The sequence below is a fragment of the Ixodes scapularis genome, unplaced genomic scaffold, assembly GCF_016920785.2.
Source record: "Ixodes scapularis isolate PalLabHiFi unplaced genomic scaffold, ASM1692078v2 PGA_scaffold2__306_contigs__length_199485367, whole genome shotgun sequence".
Classification (NCBI taxonomy): Eukaryota; Metazoa; Arthropoda; class Arachnida; order Ixodida; family Ixodidae; genus Ixodes; species Ixodes scapularis.
The window spans coordinates 163,085,089-163,110,151 of record NW_024609857.1 but is presented as its reverse complement, the minus strand read 5'-3'; the positions used below and the strand labels follow the sequence as shown (position 1 = coordinate 163,110,151).

The 25,063-nt window shown below is 48.9% G+C and overlaps 1 protein-coding gene across 1 annotated transcript; it reads left to right on the top strand.

Moving 5' to 3' along the window:
- Positions 1-21,299: 21,299 nt before the first annotated feature.
- Positions 21,300-23,582, top strand: LOC115309782. Its single transcript, XM_040219958.2, has one exon. It carries the CDS (start codon positions 21,300-21,302, stop codon positions 23,580-23,582), a length of 2,283 nt encoding a protein of 760 aa, XP_040075892.2.
- Positions 23,583-25,063: the final 1,481 nt, after the last annotated feature.

Sequence of the window (25,063 nt, the reverse complement as noted above, 5' to 3'; positions counted from 1 at the left end):
AAAACCCGTTTGCTCTACTGACGTCTAACCCCTGGTTAGCTCAGTTGGTAGAGCGCTCCACTTGTAATGGAGAGGTCCCGGGTTCGATACCCGGACCAGGCGGATTTTTTCGGTCGCTCACCAGTCACCTAGCTGTGTTTGGAGATTTCTGTTTGTCCTTTGTCCCTCTTGTTCCCCTTCTCCAGGGATTACTTTCGTCAAGCTTGTCTCCGCAGCTGGAATAGAGATGTGCTATATTTTGAACGACATGTCGACATGTAAGGCGCTGATTATTTAATCAGCGCCTTTCATGTGAATATAATTTGTTCGCCATCAATTTTTAATGTGGCAGACTTTTTTGGAACGCAAGGTATAGATTGTTCTGTTTGATCCGCCTTTTATTTTAACACCTAAGCTGTTGTAATAATGTTTCGAATCCCGGACAAAAGCTCACCGGTGAAAATCTTACCGGACAAAAGCTCACCCCTTTTTCACAAACCCAGACAAAAGCTAACCAGAAAAAGATTTCATGTTCGGCTCAACACAAGCGCGGACAACTTAGGTGCATGCGTCGGACACAGAAATTCAGCGATAAATTAAATTTGATATGCACATGATTTGGTAAATGTGAACAAAGATATTTATCAATTGGTTAAAAGCGAATGTACTCCTACACTGCTTCCAGCAGCCCTGGTAGATCTCGGTGCACTTGGAACCTCTCACAAATATTTTTCAAACGATTCCGGCGTACTTTGAGTTAACGTATACCTTGATCTTACCAACTCCACTCAGCTTCGGTGGCCTAAATGTTGGTCCCAAATCGTTGCTTCTGTGCCTGTTACGGCTTATCTGTCGACTCCGTTGCATAATATATAGGGTTCCAGTTCTACTAGAAATAATGCAAAAAAAAAAGAGGTGTGCTTTTCTCCGGGTTTGTAAAAAGTACAAAAAAAAAAAACGGTTGAGCTTCTGTCCGGTGAGTTGCTGTCAAGTGAGTTTTTGTCCGGTTACCTATTAGTTCATTCAGAATTGACGAAACTAGCGTGAACGTAGCAATATTTAACTTTCTTTTCAAACTGTAAAGGCCGGTTCACAGATACAGTGGAGCGCTAAGTTAGCGTTACGTAAGCGCTCATGTGGCGCTTCCTAGCGCGTGACGTAGCGCTCGGATAGCGCTTCAGCAGCGCACTGTTTGCGCCACAGAAGCGCTCTGTTAGCGCTGCAGAAGCGCTCTGTTAGCGCTTCAGAAGGGCTGTGTTAGCGCTCTCACGCTTCTTGTGCCGTGCTTGCTGCTGCGGAACAGCGCGTGCACGGCGATTCCGTTGTTGTTTTTCCTTTGTTGGCGAAAGAAGAGAAAGTAAAAGGGCCGCTCTCCAAGCAAACGGTCGGGCAGATGATCCAGAGTCATGGACTCTGAGCGACTAATTGATTGAGTACGACCTCATCGATTTCTATTCGACATGCGTGACCCTGGTTTCAAAGACACGCAGTTAAAAAAATAATTACCTTCGAAAGAACTCTCGTCCTTCAGCCTGGGAACAAGGTTCGCCGGATACGCGTCGGTATCTCGGTGGCGAAAGATTTCGCGCACCCAGAAGGCTCTTCTGGGTGCGCGAATTGCGTATGTAACGGCATTTGTCCCGTTTCTATTTCAGCGTCCCACATGTCCGCCATAGGGCTGCTGATGCACCCAACCACAGGAACCGGAACCGCAGTGCACGCGCTAATCCGCAGCAGTAACCGCGGCACAAGGAGCGCTACAAAAGCGCTAATCGCGCGCTATATTAGAACTAAGTCACGCGCCAGGAAGCGCCACATGAGCGCTCCTTGGAGCGCTCACGTAGCGCTAACATAGCGCTCCGCTGTATGTGTGAACAGGCCTTAACTGTAACGCTCACTTCTTTTGAATCAATGTAACTTTCTGTAAAAATCGTTACTAAGGGAAGGAGAAACGAGAGCCGAGCGTTTGCTACTACTTACACCATACAGGAATTGAAAATATAAAACCCATAGAACCAGGAGAGTAGGAAAACGTTCCATGCTCCATGTCCCCATTTGTGTGAAGTAATATCAAAGGCTACAGATGGGGGCGTGAGAGCCTGAATGTGCGAAACGGTTATTGTGACTAGGGTGCCATGATGTGTGATTTGCTTAAAGTGGTGTCATCTGGTAAGTTTAATGTGAAAGCATTAACTGTCCCATGGAGCGAAGCCTGCAACCATCTGTGGCAGAAACATGGCACCTAAATTCCCATTTCCAATAAAACACAAAGAAAAGCACAGCCACGCAAATGCCTCGTCAAGGAAGCCGGTGGGTGCGCGCAAGGTCAGAGCGGACGCGCTTCAGAAATAAAACACAAAGAAAAGCACAGCAACGCAATGCATCGTCGCGGAAGCCGTCGTGAAGCTGGCAGGGTTTCCCGCACCTGCGCAGTGGGAGAGCCTGATGTCAGCGCCGGAGCGCCGTGTGCGAAAGGTGGACGTGGCGCACTGCTTGTAGGAATGCGCTGCATGCAAGAATGCTTTCGCATTTATACACGTAATCAGTCTTAAGTGCCTCTGCCTAATTTTTGTTCCTGATGATTTTTTTCTTTTTTTTTTTTGTTCTGGAGCGCGTGAAAAAGCTTGACCATGCGCGTGCTCGTGGCGCTGACTGTGCACAGCGACATTTTGTTTTCCGCGGTTCCTTTGTATTTTCCCTGTGACCGAGTACGGTCGACATCGGGTACTACAAACGATGGTATCACCCTACACAGAATAACATTGTGGCACCCTAATTGAAACCAGCCCTACGGGGGAGAGAGAGAGAGGAGGGGGGGAGGGGTTCTTTCTGAAACCACAGCTTTAGAAAGAGCCTTCGCAGCAATGCGCAGAACATTCCAGGTGGTGCATGTGCGTGTATTTCTAAATGCCGGAGTGTTTACGTCCATGCCTGTAAATGCCGATACGTTGTTTTTTTCGCCTTAACTTGTGTGTGTATGTGTGTGCTTTTCGTCTTGCTTTTTCAGACTCAAGTGTCACCAGCGGAACTGAAGAAACTGATTGTATAGCAATAATAAAGTCTTCGGCGTCGCCTAATTAAACGTTTAAAAAAAAAGAGTTGCGGAATATATAGTTAAGAAAACACAGCAAAATATGCTTTCCGAAAGACAAAGCAACTAAGGCCCCTAAACTCAAAGTGACGACAATCTCGCTTCGTTTGTTAAGGATATACAACGCTTCATCGGAAAGTTTTTTTTCAAAAGCGGCACTCACGCGTCAGACCTTCCAGGAGCGACGCACCCCTTCTGAGGTGCCTGGGTGCCAACTGAGCACTTTACGGTCTGCACTGTACCAACCCAAACCGCTCTGTGATCCATACTGTGTGAACTGTAGAGCTCATGAGGAAAATATGAGCGTTCTCTTTGTGTGTGCTGAGTGCGAGGCCTCGCTGCTCTTGTATGTTTGTGGAGAACGAGAATCACAAAAACGTATGCGAATATTGCCGCGCGCGTGACCGAGCAAAACGCGTTCGTGGCCAAATGGTTGCCGCGCTTGACTTCCGCGCAGAGACCCCAGGTTCGATTCCTGAAAGCGGGTGCTTCTTTTATTTATTATATTTTTTAACTGGGAAAACAGAAACGTTTAAGGCCACGGTCCCACTGAATGTGACAGTTTAGGTACTTTTTGGCAGGTCACCACTCATCTTCTTTTGAGTACTGTTTTGTGGGATTGATGTAGTTCGAAAGGCAATGCCATCTTCTTTCGTTTGATATTATGTATGTATTGGTTTATATTGTTCATGCACATTCGCAGCGTTACGAATATGATGGCGCGGATTCTCACATCCTCCGCTGGTTCATATTTCATGAACGATCTGTTAAAGATAACACGGTTCCAATAGAGCAGTTTTGTTAAGATGATGTCGGAGCAGAATGTAACTATATACTTTCTTGTTTGCACTACTTTGTTCTGTTCATCTCTCCCAATATTGCCCTAAAATTGTAATTTTTCAGCACAAGTATGTTTTTAATGAAATGCGCTAGGGCAATGAAATTAGCTACGAGAGTACTTATAATTGCATGGTAATATGAAGAGAAAGATCTAACGCTGTGTAATTTTTTTTCGTTTAGATATTTTATATCAAACAGCAATTTTTTTTTTGTGCCTCGAGTCACGGTGCTTCAAATGCCGCTGAGGAAATAGTTAAGCTATGATAAAATATTTTATAACATTTAGAATTACAATGGTTGACCAAGAAGTGGACACGATGGCTTTTTTTTTTTTTATTTTCGAAGTCATAACGCTCCAGAAACCCTCCAAACGTACCAGTTTTTGACGCATTTCTTTTATGGACATCAAACAGATTTATTGGCATCTGATAATATTTATTGTATGGAATCGATATACATTGCGATGTATTAGATTTTCAAAATGATTTTGCTTTGGTTTCTTGATAGGTGTAGAGCTTAGCTAATTTTAAGAACAATAAAAACTTTTTGGGTGTTTTGTTGCACTACCTGCCGGATGGCAGACAAAACTCCTGATTTATAATGTTCAGAAAATCGTCGAGGGGGGCGTTGGCGTCTGTATCATCATCAATGTCCGTGTCTTTTTACCTGCACATTTGGAAAATATATTGCACGATTTACTATCGATAAATGAATGGTTTAAATACTGGGACAGGTTAACAAATCTAAGATCAATAAGTACACAAGCGTAGTGTGATATAATGTGTTCGTTATGCGATATGATTGAAATCAATAAACAATAAAGACTAAAATGAAAAAAATACACACGAGTTCACTTCATGCAGCCTCTAAATGAGCTGCGCTTAGAGTTTCGGCATTCCGTTTCCTGACATTGTGTGGGCGCCACTATTTTGGGTCTTGTGCAGAGCACACGCAACTGCCGATCGTCATGATTCAAAAGTGCGACTTCCTCAGCATTAGATCCGGTGTTAGGAAGCTGATGCAATATTGCTTTGCTCTCTAGCGGACTGTTTAAACATTTGTGGAGGACGGAAAAGCGTTTCCTGTGATTTCAGATAAAGCTTCAGATAAGTGGCAACCATGATTTTAGGCCCCAATATGGCCAAGTGTCGTTACTCTGAAGCGTAGCTTATTTAATGACACTACTCATGCCCTTGCTTAAGGAGCTTGTAATACCTGGAGGGGCCATGACGTAAGCCCCGTGCGTTCCACAAGCCACTGCCTTTTGACGCCTGCCTCTTCCTCATTGTTCTCGCTAGTGCCACTAAATTAGCTGCGCTTCAGAGTAACGACGCTTGGCCATATTGCGGCTTAAAAGCATGGTTGCCAGTTATCTGAAGCTTTATCTGAAATCACAGGAAACGCCTTTCCGTCCTCCACAAATGTTTAAACAGTTCGCGACAAAGCGAAGTAAAATTACATGAGCTTCCTAACACTAAATCTAACCCTGAGGAAGTCACACTTTTGAATCATAGCAATCGGCCGTTGCGTCTGCTCTGTACGGGCACCAACATGGCGGCGCCCACAACAATGTCGGGGAACGGAGTGCCGATACTCTAAGCGCAGCTCATTTAGTGGCTCTAGTTCCCGCGAAGCTCCTTTCCCCTGACTGAAAATAACTATAAATATTACACCATTATTATAGCTTAATTAATTATAACCAACTACACATAATGAGAGGAGGAAGCGGCCGGGTAGGAGAAACGCGGGTTTTATGCGCGACCGTTCTAACCTAACCGTCTCAGAAGAGAGAACGCCCGAGCTTGAGCTGGTTTCAAAAAGACAATCTAAAGAAAAGAGGCGGCACGTCGTGTTCTTTGTGATTTTGTGTCTGATTTATATAATAATAATAATAATAATCTTTATTTGCACAAGCAGGTGTTTTCCTGGGGGCGTGCGAGGCGAAACAGAAGGCGGAAGCCCGTACGCTGGTGCGCCTGTTGGCCCAACCCCCAGGAAACGAAAACAAAGCTAAACGTTACAAAACAAGAAGCACGTAATTTACAAAAAAGGCTACGCAATCTGTGGCGTTCGCGAGGCCCTAGCACGGCCCGAGTGTCCCCAAAGGGCGTCCAAACCGAAATCACGAAGCGCGCGCGAATCCCACCGCCGCGACGGGAGGCTCCGCCAGCAGGGAGAGACCGAGGAATGCCCAGCATCCTGGGAGGGCGAGTCAGGTGCTTTACAAGTCAGGTCCCGAACCCGATCCCTCCCCCGCGACAGAGCCCCCCATCACCGCAAAAGTCGAGGGCCACGCGCGCACCGCAATCCCGACCCGAACGCAACTCCCCCACACAATTAATTCCGCGCTCGCGAAAACGCCCGGCACAGAAGCGCGGATCCCGCCCGGTCTTCTGGGATGGGGAAGCGCACGTCCAGGGGCGCTGAGGGGAAGGCCTCGATCGCAGCTGGGAGAAACGTGCGGCAATGCAAACTGTGCGAGCCCGTAGCCGCTCGGGTTGTCCGGACCGCTTACTGATACGGAGGACCGAGTTGAGATAAGTGTTCTCTAGCGAACCGCCCAGGAGGCGGCACAACAGTCTTACACGTGCAACGGCCCGTCGATGGTCTAATGTCTGCCAGCTGAGGCGCCTCAGTCGATCCTCATAGATCTGGGAGGTGACCAGTGTACAGTCCGTCCGCGACAGGAGAGTTCGTGTTGCGCGACGCTGGGTCCCCTCCAGACGCTGAGAGAGGTGGGCTTGGTGGGGGCTCCAGATGGAAGCGCAGTATTCTAAGCGCGGGAGCACCAGAGCGGTGTACAGGCCGCGAAAGGCCTCCGGACCGCAGGAACGCAACACCCTAGTAACAAACCCGAGGGTTCGACGTGCCTTTGCCACGATGCTGGAAATATGTAGGGCAAAATCCAAGGTAGGTGCAAAGGTCACCTCCAGAATCTGAAGGTGTGTGGCGACCGACACGGGAGTGCCAGAAAAAGAATAGCAAGGGGGGTCCACACTCTTTTGCTTACCGAAGCGCATAGCAGCACTTTTGGTGAGGAATTAGTCGTTGGTGTTTGGCAGCAGACCAGTCTGCAATCAGGGAGAGGTGGTCTTGAAGGCGGGAGCCAGAAGAATGCTGGTTCAAACGGGTCAAAATGGTTGTGTCGTCAGCGTATTGGATAAGCAGGGTGTTCTCTGTCTTCGGCATGTCATTAAAATACACTGAAAAGAGAGTGGGTCCCAGCACGGAGCCTTGCGGCACACCCGAGGAAATGGTGAAGTCCTCAGACGAAGACCCATGGAACACCACCTTATGAGAGCGACCAATAAGGAAGCGAGCTATCCAACGTAGCAGGGAGCCGTGTACACCAACACCTACGAGCTTCTGGAGAAGAAGGTGATGGTCCAGCGTATCAAACGCATTGCTGTAGTCTAGTTGGATGAGGTCCGTGGAAGTGTGGTCGTCCAGCGCATCGCTTATGTAGTGCGTGATGGTGGCCAGGGCAGTTTCACAACTTCTTCCTGGCCTAAACCCGTGCTGCGACGAGGAGAGTATGTTGTTGACGGACAGGTAATCTAGAAGGGTCCGATTTAGCATCCGCTCGAAAGTTCGGCACAGGATCGACGTGACTGAGACTGGCCGATACGATGAGACGTCATTCACAGGCTTGCCTTTCCCCTTGTGGATGGGCGTCACCAGGGCCCGTTTCCAGAGGTCTGGAACAGCAGCAGTGTCCAGGAAAGACTGGAATATTGATAATAAAGATGGGGATACCTGCGGACAGAGCAGCCTGAGGAATGCCGGTGGGAAGTTGTCAGGGCCTGGTGAGAGCGAGGGCTTAATTTGTCGAAAAACTTCGTGGAGGTGCTCGAGTGACGGAGTTATGTCAGGCATCAGGAGGCTAGGGCAGGGCGTGTTCTCCTCAATGTTTTGCACGAGGTGGTCAATGTCTGGTGTAAGCGTACCAACGTTGAAAACACTGGCGAAGTGCGGGGTTAAAGACTGTGCAATATCGCGTGGGGATGTGAGAGGGACGTTGTTGTTCACGAAGGTTAGCTTGTTGCTACTGGTCTGTAGCTTGCTCATGTACGACCAGAACAGCTTCGGATCCTCCCTGGCCTTGAGTGCAACGTTACGGGCATAGCTGATGTGAGAAGTGTGGATGGCAGCTTTCAACGTTCTCTGAAGGTCCTTTGCTGCCCGGAGAGTCTCCGCACACTGCAGCCGCGCTGTCTTCTTGAAATGCGCTCTTTTCTGATTGGCCGCTTTTATAATCTCGCACGTAATCCAGGGGGCCCTCTTCCGCCGGGTAGAACGAAGTGAATGAGGAATGGACTCGCGCTGGATGGCACTCGCAAAATCGCACCCTAAGTCAAAGTTTGAGAGACAGTCCCTTCCTGCGGTAGTCATGCACCAAGGCGCAAGATGAGCTAGATTAGCGAGGTGAGAGTGGTCGGTTTCATAAAATCTCCAAGTAGTACGAGCAAAGTGGCCCTTTCTGGGCAAGGAGGTTGCAAAAGACACCTCCACGGCCATATGGTCGCTACCACTGAGGCCGGGATAAACATCGCAGGAGAGGACCTTTGTGATGTCCGTAGTGAAGACCAAGTTGAGGAAACTGCTCCGAGGCAGGTAAGTGGGGCTGTGGCAGACTTGCAGAAGCCCAGCTGAAGAAGTTGAGTCCAGGAGAAAATCGTCAAGAGCATCACCAGGAAACGGTTCGTCGTGACTCCACCAGTCGATATGCGAGTTAAAATCACCAATGATCAGGACGTCACGGTACGGTTTCAGCAATGCACAGGTGAGGGAGGCGTCGAGTAGCTTATAGGCGGCGTCCCGCGTGCAGGGGGGGGGGGGGGGGGGGGGCAGTACACGCACCCGAGGAGGACAATACCTTGTGGCGTGTAAAGATCGAGGAAGATCGCCTCCAGGTCGGGGTGCTCAAGGTCGTGCCTCCGGTCGGCTGTGATGCCGTTAGGGACGGCAACGAGTACTCCTCCCCATCTGCCACCTCTGTCTCGGCGGTATATGGCGTGTGAAGTGCCCAAAAGCTCGCCGCCGTGCACACTGGCGTCGAGCCAGGTCTCCGTGAGCATGAAGATCGTGTTGCTGGTAGTGAGCTTACAATAGTCTGAAAATCCTGGACCTTATTCTTCATGCTACGACAGTTCGTGTACCACAGGTTGAGAGACTTGCGCAGCGTGCCACCGGCGCTAGGCCGGCTGCCGACGCGTCCAACTCTGCGCGCGCGCACCGCTGACGCCGCCGCCCGCCAGAGAATTGTATATTTGAAGATCGACGATGGATGTCGATCGTCTTGAGGTAATGTAACGTAATAACGTATAAATAATAACCATAATGGAGGACTGAACGACTCAATTTTGCAATTTTTGGATTGTAACATGGCGGTAGCCTATTGTACTTAAAGTTGATGAAGAGCAATATGAGATGACGAGGTGATGATTAGATGATAAGGCTCTATATAAGGACGACGACATGAGTGGGCGTCGATCCACAACTTACAGTGCCGGACTTGTTTCAAGTATCGTGTACCCAAATACTTCACCCGCAACAGAATATGGTAAAATCAATAAGGATGCTGCTTTACAACTGTACGTAGAACAGCAAAACTGCGCTGTGCAAAAGTGCAGTTTATTCGTTAATATGATGCACGGATTTCTAGCAGCATCCCCTGATGGATTGCTTGGAACAAATGGCCTCGTTGAGGTAAAGTGTCGACTGAAACCGCAAAAAAGTATGAGGTAAAGCTAAGAAAAAGGAGCCTGGTGTGAATGGTCTAAGTCACCACCATAGCTTTTACTACCAAATACAAGGACATTTACACAATACGCAAAAAGAGTTTTGTGATTTCTGTTTACTTACACTGAAGGGCATTGATATCCAACGCATTCAAAGGGATGACACCTTCTGGTCAACCAACATGGAGCCTTTTCTACTCGAGTTTTACTTGGAAGGCCGGACTTCCGCTGAAATTCCTCCCGTAGACGAGTTGTCCGATCGAATAAACTGCCATTACTCCGCATCTTTGAATCTCCCGATCGTCGTTCGTAGGCCATAGTGTCATAAGATCGAGGGGTGTGACCTTTCGTCCGCCAAACATTGCTTCGGCGGGTGTTCTCCGCGTGGAAGATGAGACCGTCGCATGCTGCCGGAACAAGAACCTGGCGATCCTTCACGGAACTGCTTCTTCCGTAATCTTCAAGAGGGCTTTCTTCATTTCGCACACCATCTGTTCTGCTTGCCCGTTAGATGCAGGATAGTATGGCGCACTCATGTGGTGCCTGATGCTGTTTTTTTTGTTTTTTTTTCAAAAGACTTTTTTTATTTTGCTTGAAACAAGATTCAGCGCGTTCTCAGAGAAAAGTATTTTCGGTAAGGCCGAAGTAACGAAAACAGAGCGTAGAACTTCATTGACATGTTTGGACGTCGTGGCATGCATCTTGTAAACTTCCAACCACTTAGAGTACGCATCGACCTTGACTCCGCAGATGCGGATACGTTTCGCGCCACCTACCGGCTGAATAGTGGATCGTTTTCAGCACTGTTTTCAGCTACTATTCATGATGGCGCTGGACTCGAGGAAGACTTTGAGTCTTTCCGCAAAGTTAGCCGAGGTGCCAACACTTTTGTCGAAAGCGGTAAGTGTTCGAAACGTCGACAACGTCGGTAGCGATGTGCTGTGCTTGACACTGGACGCTTACCATTCGCTGAATAGAAACTTGCTTGTTCGTCTGCCACGAGTCGTCCGATATCAGGTCATCACCGCACCTCCATCTCCCGACAAAACAGGCCTTCATTGTCCGCATGTCCACAGTTAGCAATCATGTGAACGCTCATCGCTTGCCGTCGCTTGCCCGAACACTCATCGCTTGCCGTCGCTAAACGCCGCCCATTCATAGCGTCTTTATTGCAAATAAACGTCTTCCTATTTATTCTGATGCTTTTCATCATATTCCTTCTAAGCTGTACTTACAACATTATATCTGTCGGTACTTCCGAAAATATTGCGACGTCCATTCGTTTTCTGGGAACCTATAACGTAACAACCTTTACAACATCTTCCGGATCCCGTAAAACACAACATTTCGTGACGTCACTTTGCAGTCGTCATTATAATGGTGAGGTAAGTACCGTAAATCGCGAAGCATTTTACTAGACGTCCGCTTCCACAAGAAGAAGAGATCACCGAGAGTAATCGTCTTTCTGATTGCTCTCCCATTTGTCACTAGAATTCACCCTAGTTAAAGCCCAAATACACCCAGCAAGCAGTCCGAAGCGTAAGTTCAAATCACAAAATCGGTCCTCGATCAAGACGGGACCACTGTGCACCGTCTTCAATAGCCTCGGTTCCCGGATAGGGTTCCCCATTCCTTCCTTTCTACATTCTTTGTGGTGAGCTAAACATCTCGCGACGCCCGACGAGCGAGACCATTGACGAATAACCCCAACCCAGGTGGTATTTTTAGCCTCGCCAACTAACAAGATGTCGCCATTCCAACGCTTCGTAGTGGGGCTCGCAGTAATTTCAGCTATTCACTCCCGTTTCCTCGGTGCTGTCGCTTCACGTAAGCAAAGTGCGAGCACACGCGCCGGCTCCCTTGCACATTTCAACGAAGATATTATTTGGATCTGCGCTCTTCTGTGCCGGACCTCCACTGGACCAATGTCGACTGGTGTGCCGGCGAAGCTCTGTGCCCAGATACATCATGAACGCCGTCTCCCGACTATCTCATTACTCTCCTGCCGCAGTACCCGGAATCTTGCCATCTGGTGTCTTGTCCTCTCTGGTGATATCGCGTCCAACCCTGGTCCCAGGCGCACCTGCTGCCGATGTGAAAGAATGGTATCTGCCAACGTGGCGGCTCTTCAATGTGACGGCTGTGGACGATGGGCACACCGGAAATGCGAGCTCATGCCCCTTCCTGTGTACCGACGACTGTCAGCCTCAACAGAGTCCTGGTTTTGTGGTTCGTGCCAACTGCCCCCTTTTCACGACTCGTTTTTTGAGCTATCAGAATGCACGAGCCCCTCTAGCATCGACACGAGTGCCACAACCGGTGTGCCCGATGCATCTGTGCACTCAAAGCCAACGGGCATTAACAGATCTTCCACTTTCTGGTATAATAACTGCCGCAGTGTAAAAAACAAGATTTTAGACCTTCAGTCACTTGCTTCCTCCCTCCCACCGTATTCGACCATCTTGCTAACCGAGACGTGGCTTGACGCAAGTGTCGCTGACAGTGAGTTACTTCCTCTCGACTCATACACCGTGTTTCGCAAGGACAGAGGTGGCAGAGGTGGAGGTGTGCTGATGGCGATTCCATCAAAAATCCATGTTAATCGCCGCTGTGACCTCGAAAACAAGGAGCTCGAAGCGCTTTTCGTTGAGTTTCTTTTTTTTCCTCGTGGAACCATCCTTGTGGGCTGCATTTACTGCCCGCCCGCTTCACGAGAGGAAGCCTATAGACTACTAGAAGCACCCCTGGAATCTGCCGCCTCTAAACCTTATGCAAACATACTTCTTTTCGGCGACTTCAACGCGCACATTGACTGGCTTTCTTACGGGGACCCAGTCCCTCGCGACCGTTCCGACGACGTCCTTCTTGAGACTATGAGCGCCACTGGCCTGGCCCAAGCATGCCAACAGCCAACGTATACGACCCACGACAGTACACCAAACTTTCTTGACTTGGTGCTCGTTTCCAACCAGACGAGCATCGAAGCTGTTGACGTATCGTAAGGCCTCCACGGCAGTGACCACAAAGCCGTGGAACTTCGCTACGCAGTCTCCCTGCCACTCACACGGCATTACGCTCGTATGTTGTGGGGGTTCCGGCAACTTGACTTTGATCACATGGTACAATAGGCCCACCTGGCACCGTAGTGTATGACCTCTGCAGGATCAGACTGGTTATCCAACTATGACCTGTGGTGTGACTTCATGGTCGCCATTCAGAAGGAATGTGTTCCTTGCTCCGTCCGCTCATCAAAGCGAAAACACTCGCCGTGGATCACAGCCGACATCATCAAGGCCGCGCGAATCAAGCGATCACTGTTTCGGCGGGCACGCCGATCCCAGTGTCCTGCCACTCTACAACTGGCAAAACATCACCAACGGACACTTAAGGCTACGATCTACATCTCCCACCAAAACTACGTTAGCGATATTGCTGAAAGGGCTAAGAAAGATCCGAAAGTCTTCTGGATCTACACTAGATCCCTACGCCATTCATCCCAGCGACCATGTTTCGTCGTCCACGGCAAGATGGCTGACTCCCCACAAGAGATCGCTAATCTTTTCGCCGACCACTTTTCCTCTATAAACAACAATGGCCCACCCCCGAATTGCCCTGGACTGATTTTGCTCAACGAACATTACGCTGATGCCCCCGACATCCCCGAAGCGCGACCCTCGACAACAAGGGCGGGAAGCCTCGCCCAGTCGAAACTTGACACTGTGTCCTTCACCACCGAGTCATTACAGGAGGAGCTCTCCAAAATCAAGCCCTTTCACAGCTGCGGTCCAGACGGTATAGCGCCGACGTGGTTCCAAAGGCTCTGTCCGCTAATGCTGCCGACCACCTGCCAGATTCTGCAAGGGCTGTTTGACAGCGGTACTGTGCTAGGAACGTGGCAACGAGCTTTGGTCACTCCGCTACACAAGGGAAAAGGGAAGCCGACGAATGAACCAAAACATTACCGTCCTGTCTCAATCACATCGATTGTCTGTCGAACATTTGAAAGGATAGTTAGCGGCCAGCTTCTCAACCATTTTGAAGAATCCGGCTATCCCTCTGACAGTCAGCACGGCTTTCGAAGAAGTCGCAGCTGCGAATCAGCACTGGCAACTATTACCCATTTTATCAGTGATCACATGGATAATCGAACCATGACAGATCTAACCCAACTTGACCTAAGCAATGCGTTTGATACGCTCGACATTAATCTCCTGCTTGAGAAGCTCACACACGCAGGCCATACACGGTTTCCTATTCACCTGGATATCAAGGTTTCTGCGGAATCGCAGGCAACAAGTTGTGTACTGTGGGGCACGCTCTACAGAAAGGGTCATCTCATCAGGAGTGCCACAGGGCTCTGTCCTCGCTCCGACGCTCTTTCTCATGTACGTGAACGACATGCCACGCAACGACAAGTGTATTCTAGTGGAATACGCAGACGATACATCGATCACGACGACAATTTCGTCCCAGTCTGACGCACGTCACTTGCAAAGCTATCTAGAAGATATAGAGAGATTGATCTCGAGACAACGCCTAAGCCTGAGCGCATCAAAGAGTTCCGTGATACGTTTCTCAAACTGCAAAAAACGACAAGCCCTGTATATACTGTAGAAGGCGCTCCATTACCCGCATCAGACCACCTGTCCATCTTGGGTGTCACGTTTTCCCAAAACTTCGATTTTTCCGCACATATTGCGGGCGTTATCGCGAAGTCCCGCACGACGCTTGGCTTCATCACCCGCGTCGCAAATCCAGGTGGGCCGGCGGTCCTGCAGGCACTATATACATCCTTATTCCTGCCTTCATTAGAATACTGCTCTGCAGTTTGGTCTCCCCCTCAACGACACATAATCGAGAGACTGGAGAGTGTGCAGCGCCGCGCAACCCGCAAAATCTGCGCCTCGTCCCCTGGCACGACCGACATGCCGCACCACACACGGCTCGGAACCCTTGGCTGGCGGCCCCTCGATCAGAGACGGCGGATTTCTCGAGTTCGCGTGCTGTGCCGATTGCTCGACGGATCTCTTTCGGGGACTCGCCTATCGGCAGCCGTACGTCTCGGTAGAAGATCAGGTCAGCCCGAACTTCTTCGAGGCAGGACTGTTCGTCACAGCGAATCCCTGCTGCCTGCCGCCATTAGAGACTTTTTGACCATACCATTAGCTTCTCGTAGCCCTCTGCCCACATCACACGATGAATCCCGGGAACTTTGCAAGGTATTTGCTCGACGAATGCCTTCGCGTCTGCTGCCATCATGATCTTCACTCGCTCACTCCCTCTTCCTCTTGAATCATAATCATCATCATCGCCATCGTCATCAGCAACATCATCGTCATCACCACCACCTCCATCATCACTTCCATCATAATTTTAACGCTTCTAAAGCTGGGTAGTACTATAACTCCCAACGCACGCGGCGGCAGGCTGGCAGACGCACACGCGTAAGGGTTTTTGCCTATCTGCTTTGCCTGGCACGCCGCCGTGTGCGCACCAATTTAAGTGCAAATAAATCACTTACTCACCCACTTACTTACTTACTTGTCTTGGAAGATGGAGTCTACTGAGCGTGCATTCCTGCAGAATAATTTTTCATTGACAGAATATTGACAAGTCAATTAACAATTGATTCCTTCTTGGTAAGATTTATTGCGAAAGCCCGTGGCAACCGCCGAACCGCATGTCCCTATATCGGAGAACAATTATTACCCAGCCTGACATTCTCGCATCAGAGGTCGGCATTTTAGGTCGCCCTCACTCACCCTCACCCTCACAGTCACACTCACCTAAGCCCCTCACTCACCCTCACCCTCACAGCTACACTCACCTTCAGCCCCTCACTCACCCTCACCCTCACAGTCACACTCACCTACAGCCCTTCACTCACCCTCACTGAACCTCACGGCTTTCACGCACTCACCGCCCTCACGGCCCTCACGCCCCTCACGGCCCTCACGGCCCTCACCGCCCTCACGGCCCTCACGCCCCTCACTCACTCATGGCCCTCACGCCACTCCCCGCCCTTGCGGCCCTCACCGCCCTCACGGCCCTCACCGCCCTCACCGCCCTCACCGCCCTCACGGCCCTCACGCCACTCACCGCCCTCACCGCCCTCACGGCCCTCACCGCCCTCACGGCCCTCACGGCCCTCACGCCACTCACCGCCTTCACGCCACTCACCGCCCTCACGCCACTCACCACCCTTGCGGCCCTCACACCCCTCACGCCCCGCACGCACTGATGGCCCTCACGCCACTCAGGCCAGCTTCAGATGGGGTAATTTCGCCCAGAAACTTTACGTCGCAACACCAGCAACACGGGCCGCCCGCGATCACACGCAGCAACCCATTGCTGCAATTTGCCATCGTCATCATAAAGTTTTATTTTTCCTGCTCTATTTAGACACAATTACGCGTTATAAACGTGTTTTTGTGCATTTAAATCTCGTTAAGAATACTAATGCACATTTCTGAAACAGTTTATTTCCAAAAAAACGATCGATTTCAAACCAGAACCAGGTCTTTCGGTGTCATCATCCCCGGCACGAGGTATCACGTGAAAATTTTGCGTCCCTGATTCAATGCAGCCGCTTCAAACGCATTTGGATTGCTCCGAGTTGCTTGCTTATTTCGAGCCGGACCCGATCTCAGCAATTCGTGTCGATCTAGGGAAAGCTAGAAAACAACCCGCCATTACCACCAAAATTGCTGAGAAAGATGCTCGATCTGAAGGGGGCCTCACGCACTCACCGCCCTCACGCACTCATGGCCCTCACACCACCTCATGTACTCACCGCCCTCACGGCCCTCACGGCCCTCACGCCTCTCATGCCACTCACTGCCCTCACGCACTCATGGCCCTCACACCCCATCACGCACTCACCGCCCTCACACCACTCACGCACTCATGGCCATCACGCCACTCACCGCCCTCACGCCCCTCACGGCCCTCATACCCCTCACCGCCCTCATGGCCCTCACGGCCCTCACGGCCCTCACCGCCCTCACAGCCCTCACGGCCCTCACTCACCCTCACACTCATGAATTTTCCTGGTTCAGAAACTCACTCACCCTCACCTCACCTGTGAAGATGAGGGGAGTGAGGGTGAGTGAGGGCCCTCATGAGTGAGGTTTGCCGAGGTATGTCTCGCATACATGAGTTTGCTGGGCCACGCTATAGACCTTTCCAATGTTTACAAATCCACAGCTCAGCGTGCGATCTCCACAGCTCAGCACGCGCGTGTGCGTCGCTTCGGAAAGCGAGCAAATCACGCGCGATACGCACGAACACTGAAAATGAAACCGGCCAGCAGCCCTTTTCTGGAAAGGTCTATTGAGCCAGCTAGTGCCACTAAATAAGCTACGCTTCAGAGTAACGACACTTGGCCATATTGTGGCTTAAAATCATGGTTGCCAGTTATCTGAAGCTTTATCTGAAATCACAGGAAATGCTTTTCCGCCCTCCACAAATGTTCAAACCGTTCGCGACAGGGCAAAGCAATATTACATTACCTTCCTAACGCCGAATCTAATGCTGAGGAAGTCGCACTTTTGAATCATGACGATCGGCCGTTGCGTCCGTTCTGCATACGAGCCAAAATGGCGGCGCCCACAACAATGTCGGGGAACGGAGTGCCGATACTCTAAGCGCAGCTTATTTAGCGGCTCTAGAGCCAGCTGGCAGCGGCGCGAGCAAGGCCACGATGGGTACGTGATGGCGCTCGAGCCATCCCACCAAGGACGTTTAAACAGACAGGACCCGGCATGACGTCAGCCTGAGTGAAGCCGGAAGATGCGTTTAATCCCAGACTGCCTTGCGCACCCGTTCCGAGGCCGTGGGGTAGCGCACCCCAGGCGAAAATTTCTAACTGGGACCAGTTGGCACCTCAACTGGTTTCAACTGGGACTAACTGGTCCCAACTGGGAATCAACTGGGACTAACTGGTCCCAACTGGGAATCAACTGGGACCAATAGGAGTCCAACTGGGGCCAGCTGAGGGGTCAACTGGTTTGAACCATTCCCAGTTGGGAGTCGACTGGTTTGAACCATTCCCAGTTGGGAGTCAACTGGTTTGACTCCCAGTTGGGAATGGAGTGCACTGGAACCAGTTAGGAAAGTAACTGGTTGGAGCGATTCCCAGTCGGACTTCAAATGCCTTTCCCGTTCCCAGTTCACACTGGGCAACAATTTGGACAAGTTGGGGGTGTATTGACCTTTGCTAATGAAGAAAACTAAAAACACTAACATTTTTAGATTTATACAAATAGGGAATTTTAATTACTGGGGTACATTTATATATTTATAAAAATAATATAAAAATTTTAATTAACTAAATAATTTTTAATTGGAAAATATAATTAATGACAAAATGTGTTCACCTACATTTACACTTTTAGTGCATTATTAAAATTATTAAAACATTTATTTAAATACCTACAGTATTTTTTTTTTCTTTTAATAAATAAATTTATCTTTTGACTAATCAGAGCTAGCCGGCCGCCGTGGCACGCGGGTGCGGATTAGTGGTACGTGCTGTCGACAGATGGCGCTGCCTATGCTGACGCCGGAGTCGGACGGACGCGGTAGAGAAGGGTTGCCATCGCCCAAGTTGGCGTCGTTATGAAAATGTCAAAACTACAGCTGCGCTTCTTTGGACCTAACTGTACACACACCACGGTGGCGGCGGTGAACTTCGAGGATGGAAAGATGCAGTTCAGCGATCGGAGGGCACCCAGGAAAGACCGGACGCACATAGACCGGACGGAAGAGAACACGCCGCGGAGAGCGCAATGGCGAAAATGGCGGGAGGTCTACCTCGAAAATGTTCGACTGTTGTGACAGAGATTGCAAGGTGGGAGCGCTACCGCATCTAATCAGGACTTCACCTGCGCAACGCAGGATCACGGGTGAGCACCTTTCTTCACGAGATGGGAAGAGAAGCTGAGGACGTCTTCACTAACAGACGCCAGCGGCTGATCTTCCTTCATCTCATGAATACCACCTCTGAAAAAGCGATTCAACCGTCGGAAGCAAGTGACTAAACCCGGAGCGTATACGTCACCGAACCTATTTAGTTTCATTCTCCAAGTTTTTGACAATAAAGTACTGTCAACCTTCCATTTTGTGCCGTGTTTCATTGTTGCTGGAGTTGGTACCAACTGCAACTGGGACCAGTTGTAACTGGGACCAATTCCAGCTGGGACCAACTCCAACTGGGACCAGTTGCAACTGGGAATTGTACCATAAACCAGTTGCAACTGGGATTAACTGGTCCCAGATGGACGACTCCAACTGGGACCAGTTGCAACTGGGAATTGTTCCATAAACCAGTTGCAACTGGGACCAGTTGCAACTGGTTTATGGAACAATTCCCAGTTGCAACTGGTCCCAGTTGGAGTCGTTCAACTGGGACCAGTTGGTCCCAGTCGCAACTGGTTTATGGAACAATTCCCAGTTGGAGTTGGTCCCAGCTGGAATTGGTCCCAGTTACAACTGGTCCCAGTTGGAGTTGGTACCAACTCCAGCAACAATGAAACACGGCACAAAATGGAAGGTTGACAATACTGGAGAATGAAACTAAATAGGTTTGGTGACGTACACGCTCCGGGTTTAGCCACTTGCTTGCGACGGTTGAATCGCTTTTTCAGAGGTGGTATTCATGAGATGAAGGAAGATCGGCCGCTGGCGTCTGTTAGTGAAGACGTCCTCAGCTTCTCTTCCCATCGCGTGAAGAAAGGTGCTCACCCGTGATCCTGCGTTGCGCAGGTGAAATCCAGATAAGATGCGGTAGCGCTCCCACCTTGCAATCTCTGTCACAACAGTCGAACATTTTCGAGGTAGACCTCCCGCCATTTTCGCCATTGTGCTCTCCGCGGCGTGTTCTCTTCCGTCCGGTCTATGTGCGTCCGGTCTTTCCTGGGTGCCCTCCGATCGCTGAACTGCATCTTTCCATCCTCAAAGTTCACCGCCGCCACCGTGGTGTGTACAGTTAGGTCCAAAGAAGCGCAGCTGTAGTTTTGACATTTTCATAACGACGCCAACTTGGGCGATGGCGACCCTTCTCGACCGCGTCCGTCCGACTCCGGCGTCAGCATAGGCAGCGCCATCTGTCGACAGCGCGTACCACTAATCCGCACCCGCGTGCCACGGCGGCCGGCTAGCTCAGATTAGTCAAAAGATAAATTTATTTATTAAAAGAAAAAAAAATACTGTAGGTATTTAAATAAATGTTTTAATATATTTTAATAATGCACTAAATGTTCATTTAGGTGAACACATTTTGTCACTAATTATATTTTCCAATTAAAAAATTATTTAGTTAATTAAAATTTTTATATTATTTTTATAAATATATAAATGTACCCCAGTAATTAAAATTCCCTATTTGTATAAATCTAAAAATTTAAGTGTTTTTAGTTTTCTTCATTAGCATAGGTCAATACACCCCCAATTTGTCCAAATTGTTGCCCAGTGTGAACTGGGAACGGGAAAGGCATTTGGAGTCCGACTGGGAATCGCTCCAACCAGTTACTTTCCTAACTGGTTCCAGTGCACTCCATTCCCAACTGGGAGTCAAACCAGTTGACTCCCAACTGGGAATGGTTCAAACCAGTCGACTCCCAACTGGGAATGGTTCAAACCAGTTGACCCCTCAGCTGGCCCTAGTTGGGCTCCTATTGGTCCCAGTTGATTTCCAGTTGGGACCAGTTAGTCCCAGTTGATTCCCAGTTGGGACCAGTTAGTCCCAGTTGAAACCAGTTGAGGTGCCAACTGGTCCCAGTTAGAAATTTTCGCCTGGGCTGGGACCGGCGGTTCGTCTGCTTTCTAATCTGTTCCGGCGTGTGCTTCACGAGGCTAGCTTTCGATGCGGTCGGCGCCCGCCGTGGGCGTCCACGATGCAAATGCTTTGCAGCGTGAGTGTTTATACTTAGTTCCACATTATGTGCGAGCGAAGTCAGAACTGGAAGCGCGAGCCCGTTCTGTGCGCTCCTGGCTTGCATGCGCGCTCGTGCGAACTGCTGCTGCTGTTGATTAAAAAATGCGTTGCGCACCGCCAAGTCCTTCACGGTGCGTCGTCTAGAGCGTCTCAATTCTAGTCACTTACTTTCTGCTGGGCAACCAGGCGTTCGTTTATAATAATCTCTACCGGTTTAAAAGTCTCCCGTTAAGCGCTGTTTCAAATAACAGTGGGTGCCGCCATTAATTTTGGTGCACACAGTCGCGTTGCCACGGAAATGTCATGGCAACGCGGTTGTTTGCACCGAAATTAATGGCGGCGCCCACTCACTAGGCTTCCCATTGGTCAAGAAATGCTCGTTGCGGCTCGTGGCCACGCCTACTTCCGTTACACTTCGCTCCATGCATTGGAGATAGGGACGCCACCTCCTGCCCATTATAACCTCCTTGCATCCCACCGTGAACCCATATTTCAGCCATCCCATGGGCGCGTGTCGCCATCTATTGGTTTAACTAACGAAAAAATTGTAAGGGTGCAGGCGAGGTGGTGGAAGTTAACCATAGTTTTGTTTAACCCGAGACTGGGGTTTTCGTATGGACCCACGTTTTCCCCACCACCGACTACGCTACTGGTACAAGCGTACACGATTTTGGACATTTTGGGACGCCGCCTTGCCGTCCTACAGGCAGACATGGCGTTCTTTGGGATCTCTCTGAGAAAGCGTCACGTGGACCCTGGGCTCTTCGGGCATCTTTCGGCGACCCGGATTCGCTGGAGCTGCAAAAAGAAGATCATCAAGGCGTACAGGGATGCCACAAGTGCCAGGGTGCTTGAGCTGAACAGGGCATCGGTTCGGCTTTGGACGATTCTACTCGGAGAGGGCTACAGGAACCACCAGAGGTTTCGACTGTGGGACACAGGAAGAAGACAGCATTTTGAACGAAACTGGTATGTGCGACGAAGATTAGTGTTGGACGCTGTAAAAAGGTCGAATGTTGGGTTTGGAAATAGTTGTAGTTTTGTGAATGGTGACCAATCCGCTGGGGCTCGGAGGTGCGGTATTGTGAATCCTTGTAAAGTCGCATTTACAGAGAGGACGGAGGAATTGTTGAGAGGAGGACCGAAGTTTTGTGTAAATGTAAAACCGTCGAGAGTAGATGTTTTTTCCGCGATCCAGACAATTGCTAGAAAGGTAGGGTTAGACGAAAGGGTTGCTTTTGTGGACTACGCGGTCAGTAGAATGGAAAGAGTTCTGGATGATTCGTATAAAAAAGACAGGAGGAATTTTCAGGCTATCACGGAAGTAAGAAAGGACTTTAAATCTAGATCACTGGAATTGTTACAGACCGATAAGAGCGGTATGTTTGCCGCCCTTCCATTGGCGGTTTTTGAAAAAAAGTCAACAGAGGCATTGGACTCGGTATTCATGGCATGGCAAGGCAAGTTGGGAAAATTAAGGAAGGACATCTCAGCTACACTTAAAGACGAGGGTTTAGAGACCTTAGCCAGGAAAGTCCTGAATCAGCCGAGAAGCACTTTAAGTTTAAAATTCTCCTTAAAGGACCACAAGCCGGAAATGCCGTTCCGCACGGTTATTAATGAGAACGGAACGTGGCAAAGCATGGTTTCGAAGTTTCTTCAAAAAGGTTTAGACTTCGCTAAATTGGAAAACAGTCTTTCGTTAAGGAACTCAGACGATTTTGTTCAGATTTTAGATGCTCACCATGGGAGGCAATGCTCGTTGATCTCGATGGACATTAAAGATCTGTACTATTCTCTTGAAAAACAGCTGTTGATGAGTAGGGTTAGAGAGGCTTTGGAGCGTAATTTGGTAAAATTTCAATCAGGTACGGGGATTCCGGTAGATAGTTTTTTAGCGATCCTGGATCTTTATCTTAAAGCCACGGTAGTGGAGTTCAAGGAACGCATGTGGATTCAAAAGAAGGGTGTGTGTATTGGGTCTGCGGTGGCACCTATTTTGGCAGAAATTTATTTAAACTCTTTGGATAACGCGATCTCGGAAAGGCTGGCAGTTTGGGGGTCGGGTGAAGTTTTAGTGAGAAGGTATGTTGATGACATTGTGGTCATGAGCTTTCATGGGAAGGATACGGGAGCAATAGAGAGTCTGGTGAGAGCCTCAGCACCGGAACTTACCTTTACTGTTGAAGGGCCAGACAGAGGAGTTTTACAGTTTTTAGATTTACGTATTCACGTGCAAGAAGGAGTGTGCTGGGAGTACGGAAAAGAATCGGCAAAGCCAGTTTTAAGTAGAAGACGCTGCCATTCAAAGACTGTGAAGCCTTGGGTGGTCAAATCAATAATCGGAAACGCTCTAAAGAAGTCATGTCTTCATCATGTAGGCCAAGCCCTCAAAAGGCAGTGGGTGAGGTTAGAGGATGCGGGTTATGATAAAGTTTTCATCACGAGGCAGCTCTCCCCAAGTTTCGGCGAGAGAAATGGAACAACGAGAGAAAGAAGTAAAAAGATTGCCGTAGTCCCGTACTACCACAGTGTTTCGCATAACCTTAAAGCGAGTGCTCACAGATTTGGAGTTGACGTAGTGTTTTCATCAGATTACAAATTAAACAGGATGACTCCGTTCTTTGCACCTCCAAAGGAATGCAGAAGGCAACATCAGGACAGGTCAGTGGCTTGCAAAGGAGGTGTAGTCTATGAGATACCCTTAGCATGTGGTTTTAGATATGTGGGGCAAACTTCGCGGTGCGTGAATGACAGACTGACCGAGCATAAAAGAAATGTAAAAAACGGGGCACCGAACTCGGAGATCGCCAAGCACGTGTCTGAGTGCAACAATTGTAAGGTGTTTTGGTCGGAAACGGAGGTAATACATCGAGAGGAAAATGAGATAAAAAGGGTAGTGAAAGAAACAGTCCGAATTAAGTCGATGGGAAATTGTATTAGCCAGCCATCAATGCATCTAGGAGAAAGGTCAAGAAAATTCCTCAAGATGTAAACCCCCCGGTTCCTTTTTTTTTTTTTTTTTTTGTAAGCTATTTAGCACTTTGTGCGCTGCCTACAAAGATGCAGTACAGGTGCAGGACATATTGTTTGTTCTGGTATTCCTTGTTACTTCTTTCAAGTGTGTAGTTGAGGTTGGAACTTTTGCATTCTCCCCTTTGTGTATTTTGGTTCATGGTTACCCTCTTCCGCTTTCCTTCAATGTGTAGTGCGGGTTAGAATGATCGGTTGCCGTTTTTTCCTTTTTTTTTTTTTTTTGCTTTATGGTGATTAAGTACCGGTGTCCCTTTGGTTCCGTGTGTTTGCGGGTTTGAAAAAACCTTTTAACGGTTCTTTGTTGACTTTGTGTAGTCGGAGGCTTATCTTGTCCTTTTGTCTGGCTGAAAGATTTTTCTTTTTGTAATGTTTTGGGCCTATGTTTGGCTTAGTGTATTCCGGGTGTTATGTTGTCATTGGTCGACTTGGTTGGTGGTGTGTGGACGTGGTGTGTATAAAAGTGCATACGATGGAATAAAATCCTTAGCTGTGTTTGAGACGTCGCCTCCTTGTGGCCTCTTTTCTTCTCGTCCCTTTTCCGAAATACCCCAGTCTCGGGTTAAACAAAACTATGGTTAACTAACGCCTTGTTCAAGATGGCTGCGATGTTTTTTTCTGCCCAAATAAAATAGAATCAACACAGTTGGCAAAAGTTAGTAGAATAATTAGTATGTACAGTAGGCTCGCGACAATTCAAACTGAAATATTTCTTACTTTGAATTATTCATGTTCAAACACATTTAAAAAAAATTTGGTTGTCCCGCTATGTATTAAAAAAAAAGTTGCTTAAAGGGCTTCTGACACGCCAATTTTTTTTTTTTTTCATGCTAGGTGGTGAAATGGCATATTAGGACATTACAAAAAAATTATTTCACTATAGAGTTGCGTAGTTTCTTTTATAAAAAATAGAAATACGAGGCCCATTTCAAAATTCCCGCCAGAGCACTGTGATGTAACAGTGTACCGCAAGGTGTCGGGGCGGTCAGAAGGGAGGCATCGCCGGAAGTCACGTGAGTTGTATCCCTCCTCGTGCTTACCGCGAGCGTGTGTAATATTTTTTTAATATTTTTGTTATTCTCCGCACGTCCACGAGCGATCCAACCAGACAAGGTTTCTTTTATTTGCTTTTCATCGCTTAAAGGGGCCCTGCAATCATATTTAAGCGTCTACCTTTTTTGCGGTTTCCACGTCTCTTGGGGTTGGGGCAAGCCAGCGGGCACGGACAGAGTAACTAAATATCAGTGCGTCATATTTTAACCGGACGACGCGGAAACCTCCTCCACCGACGAGGGCGACCCGCGGTACCGAAAGCGCGCAAAATGTGACGTCTTTGGTCCTGGGCTTGCCACTGGTCAAAGCCGCTAAGAGCTTTTTTTTAGTCGAGATACAAAATATAAGTGTCGTGAACCGTTTCAATTATGTATGAAAGTAGTTTTTGTT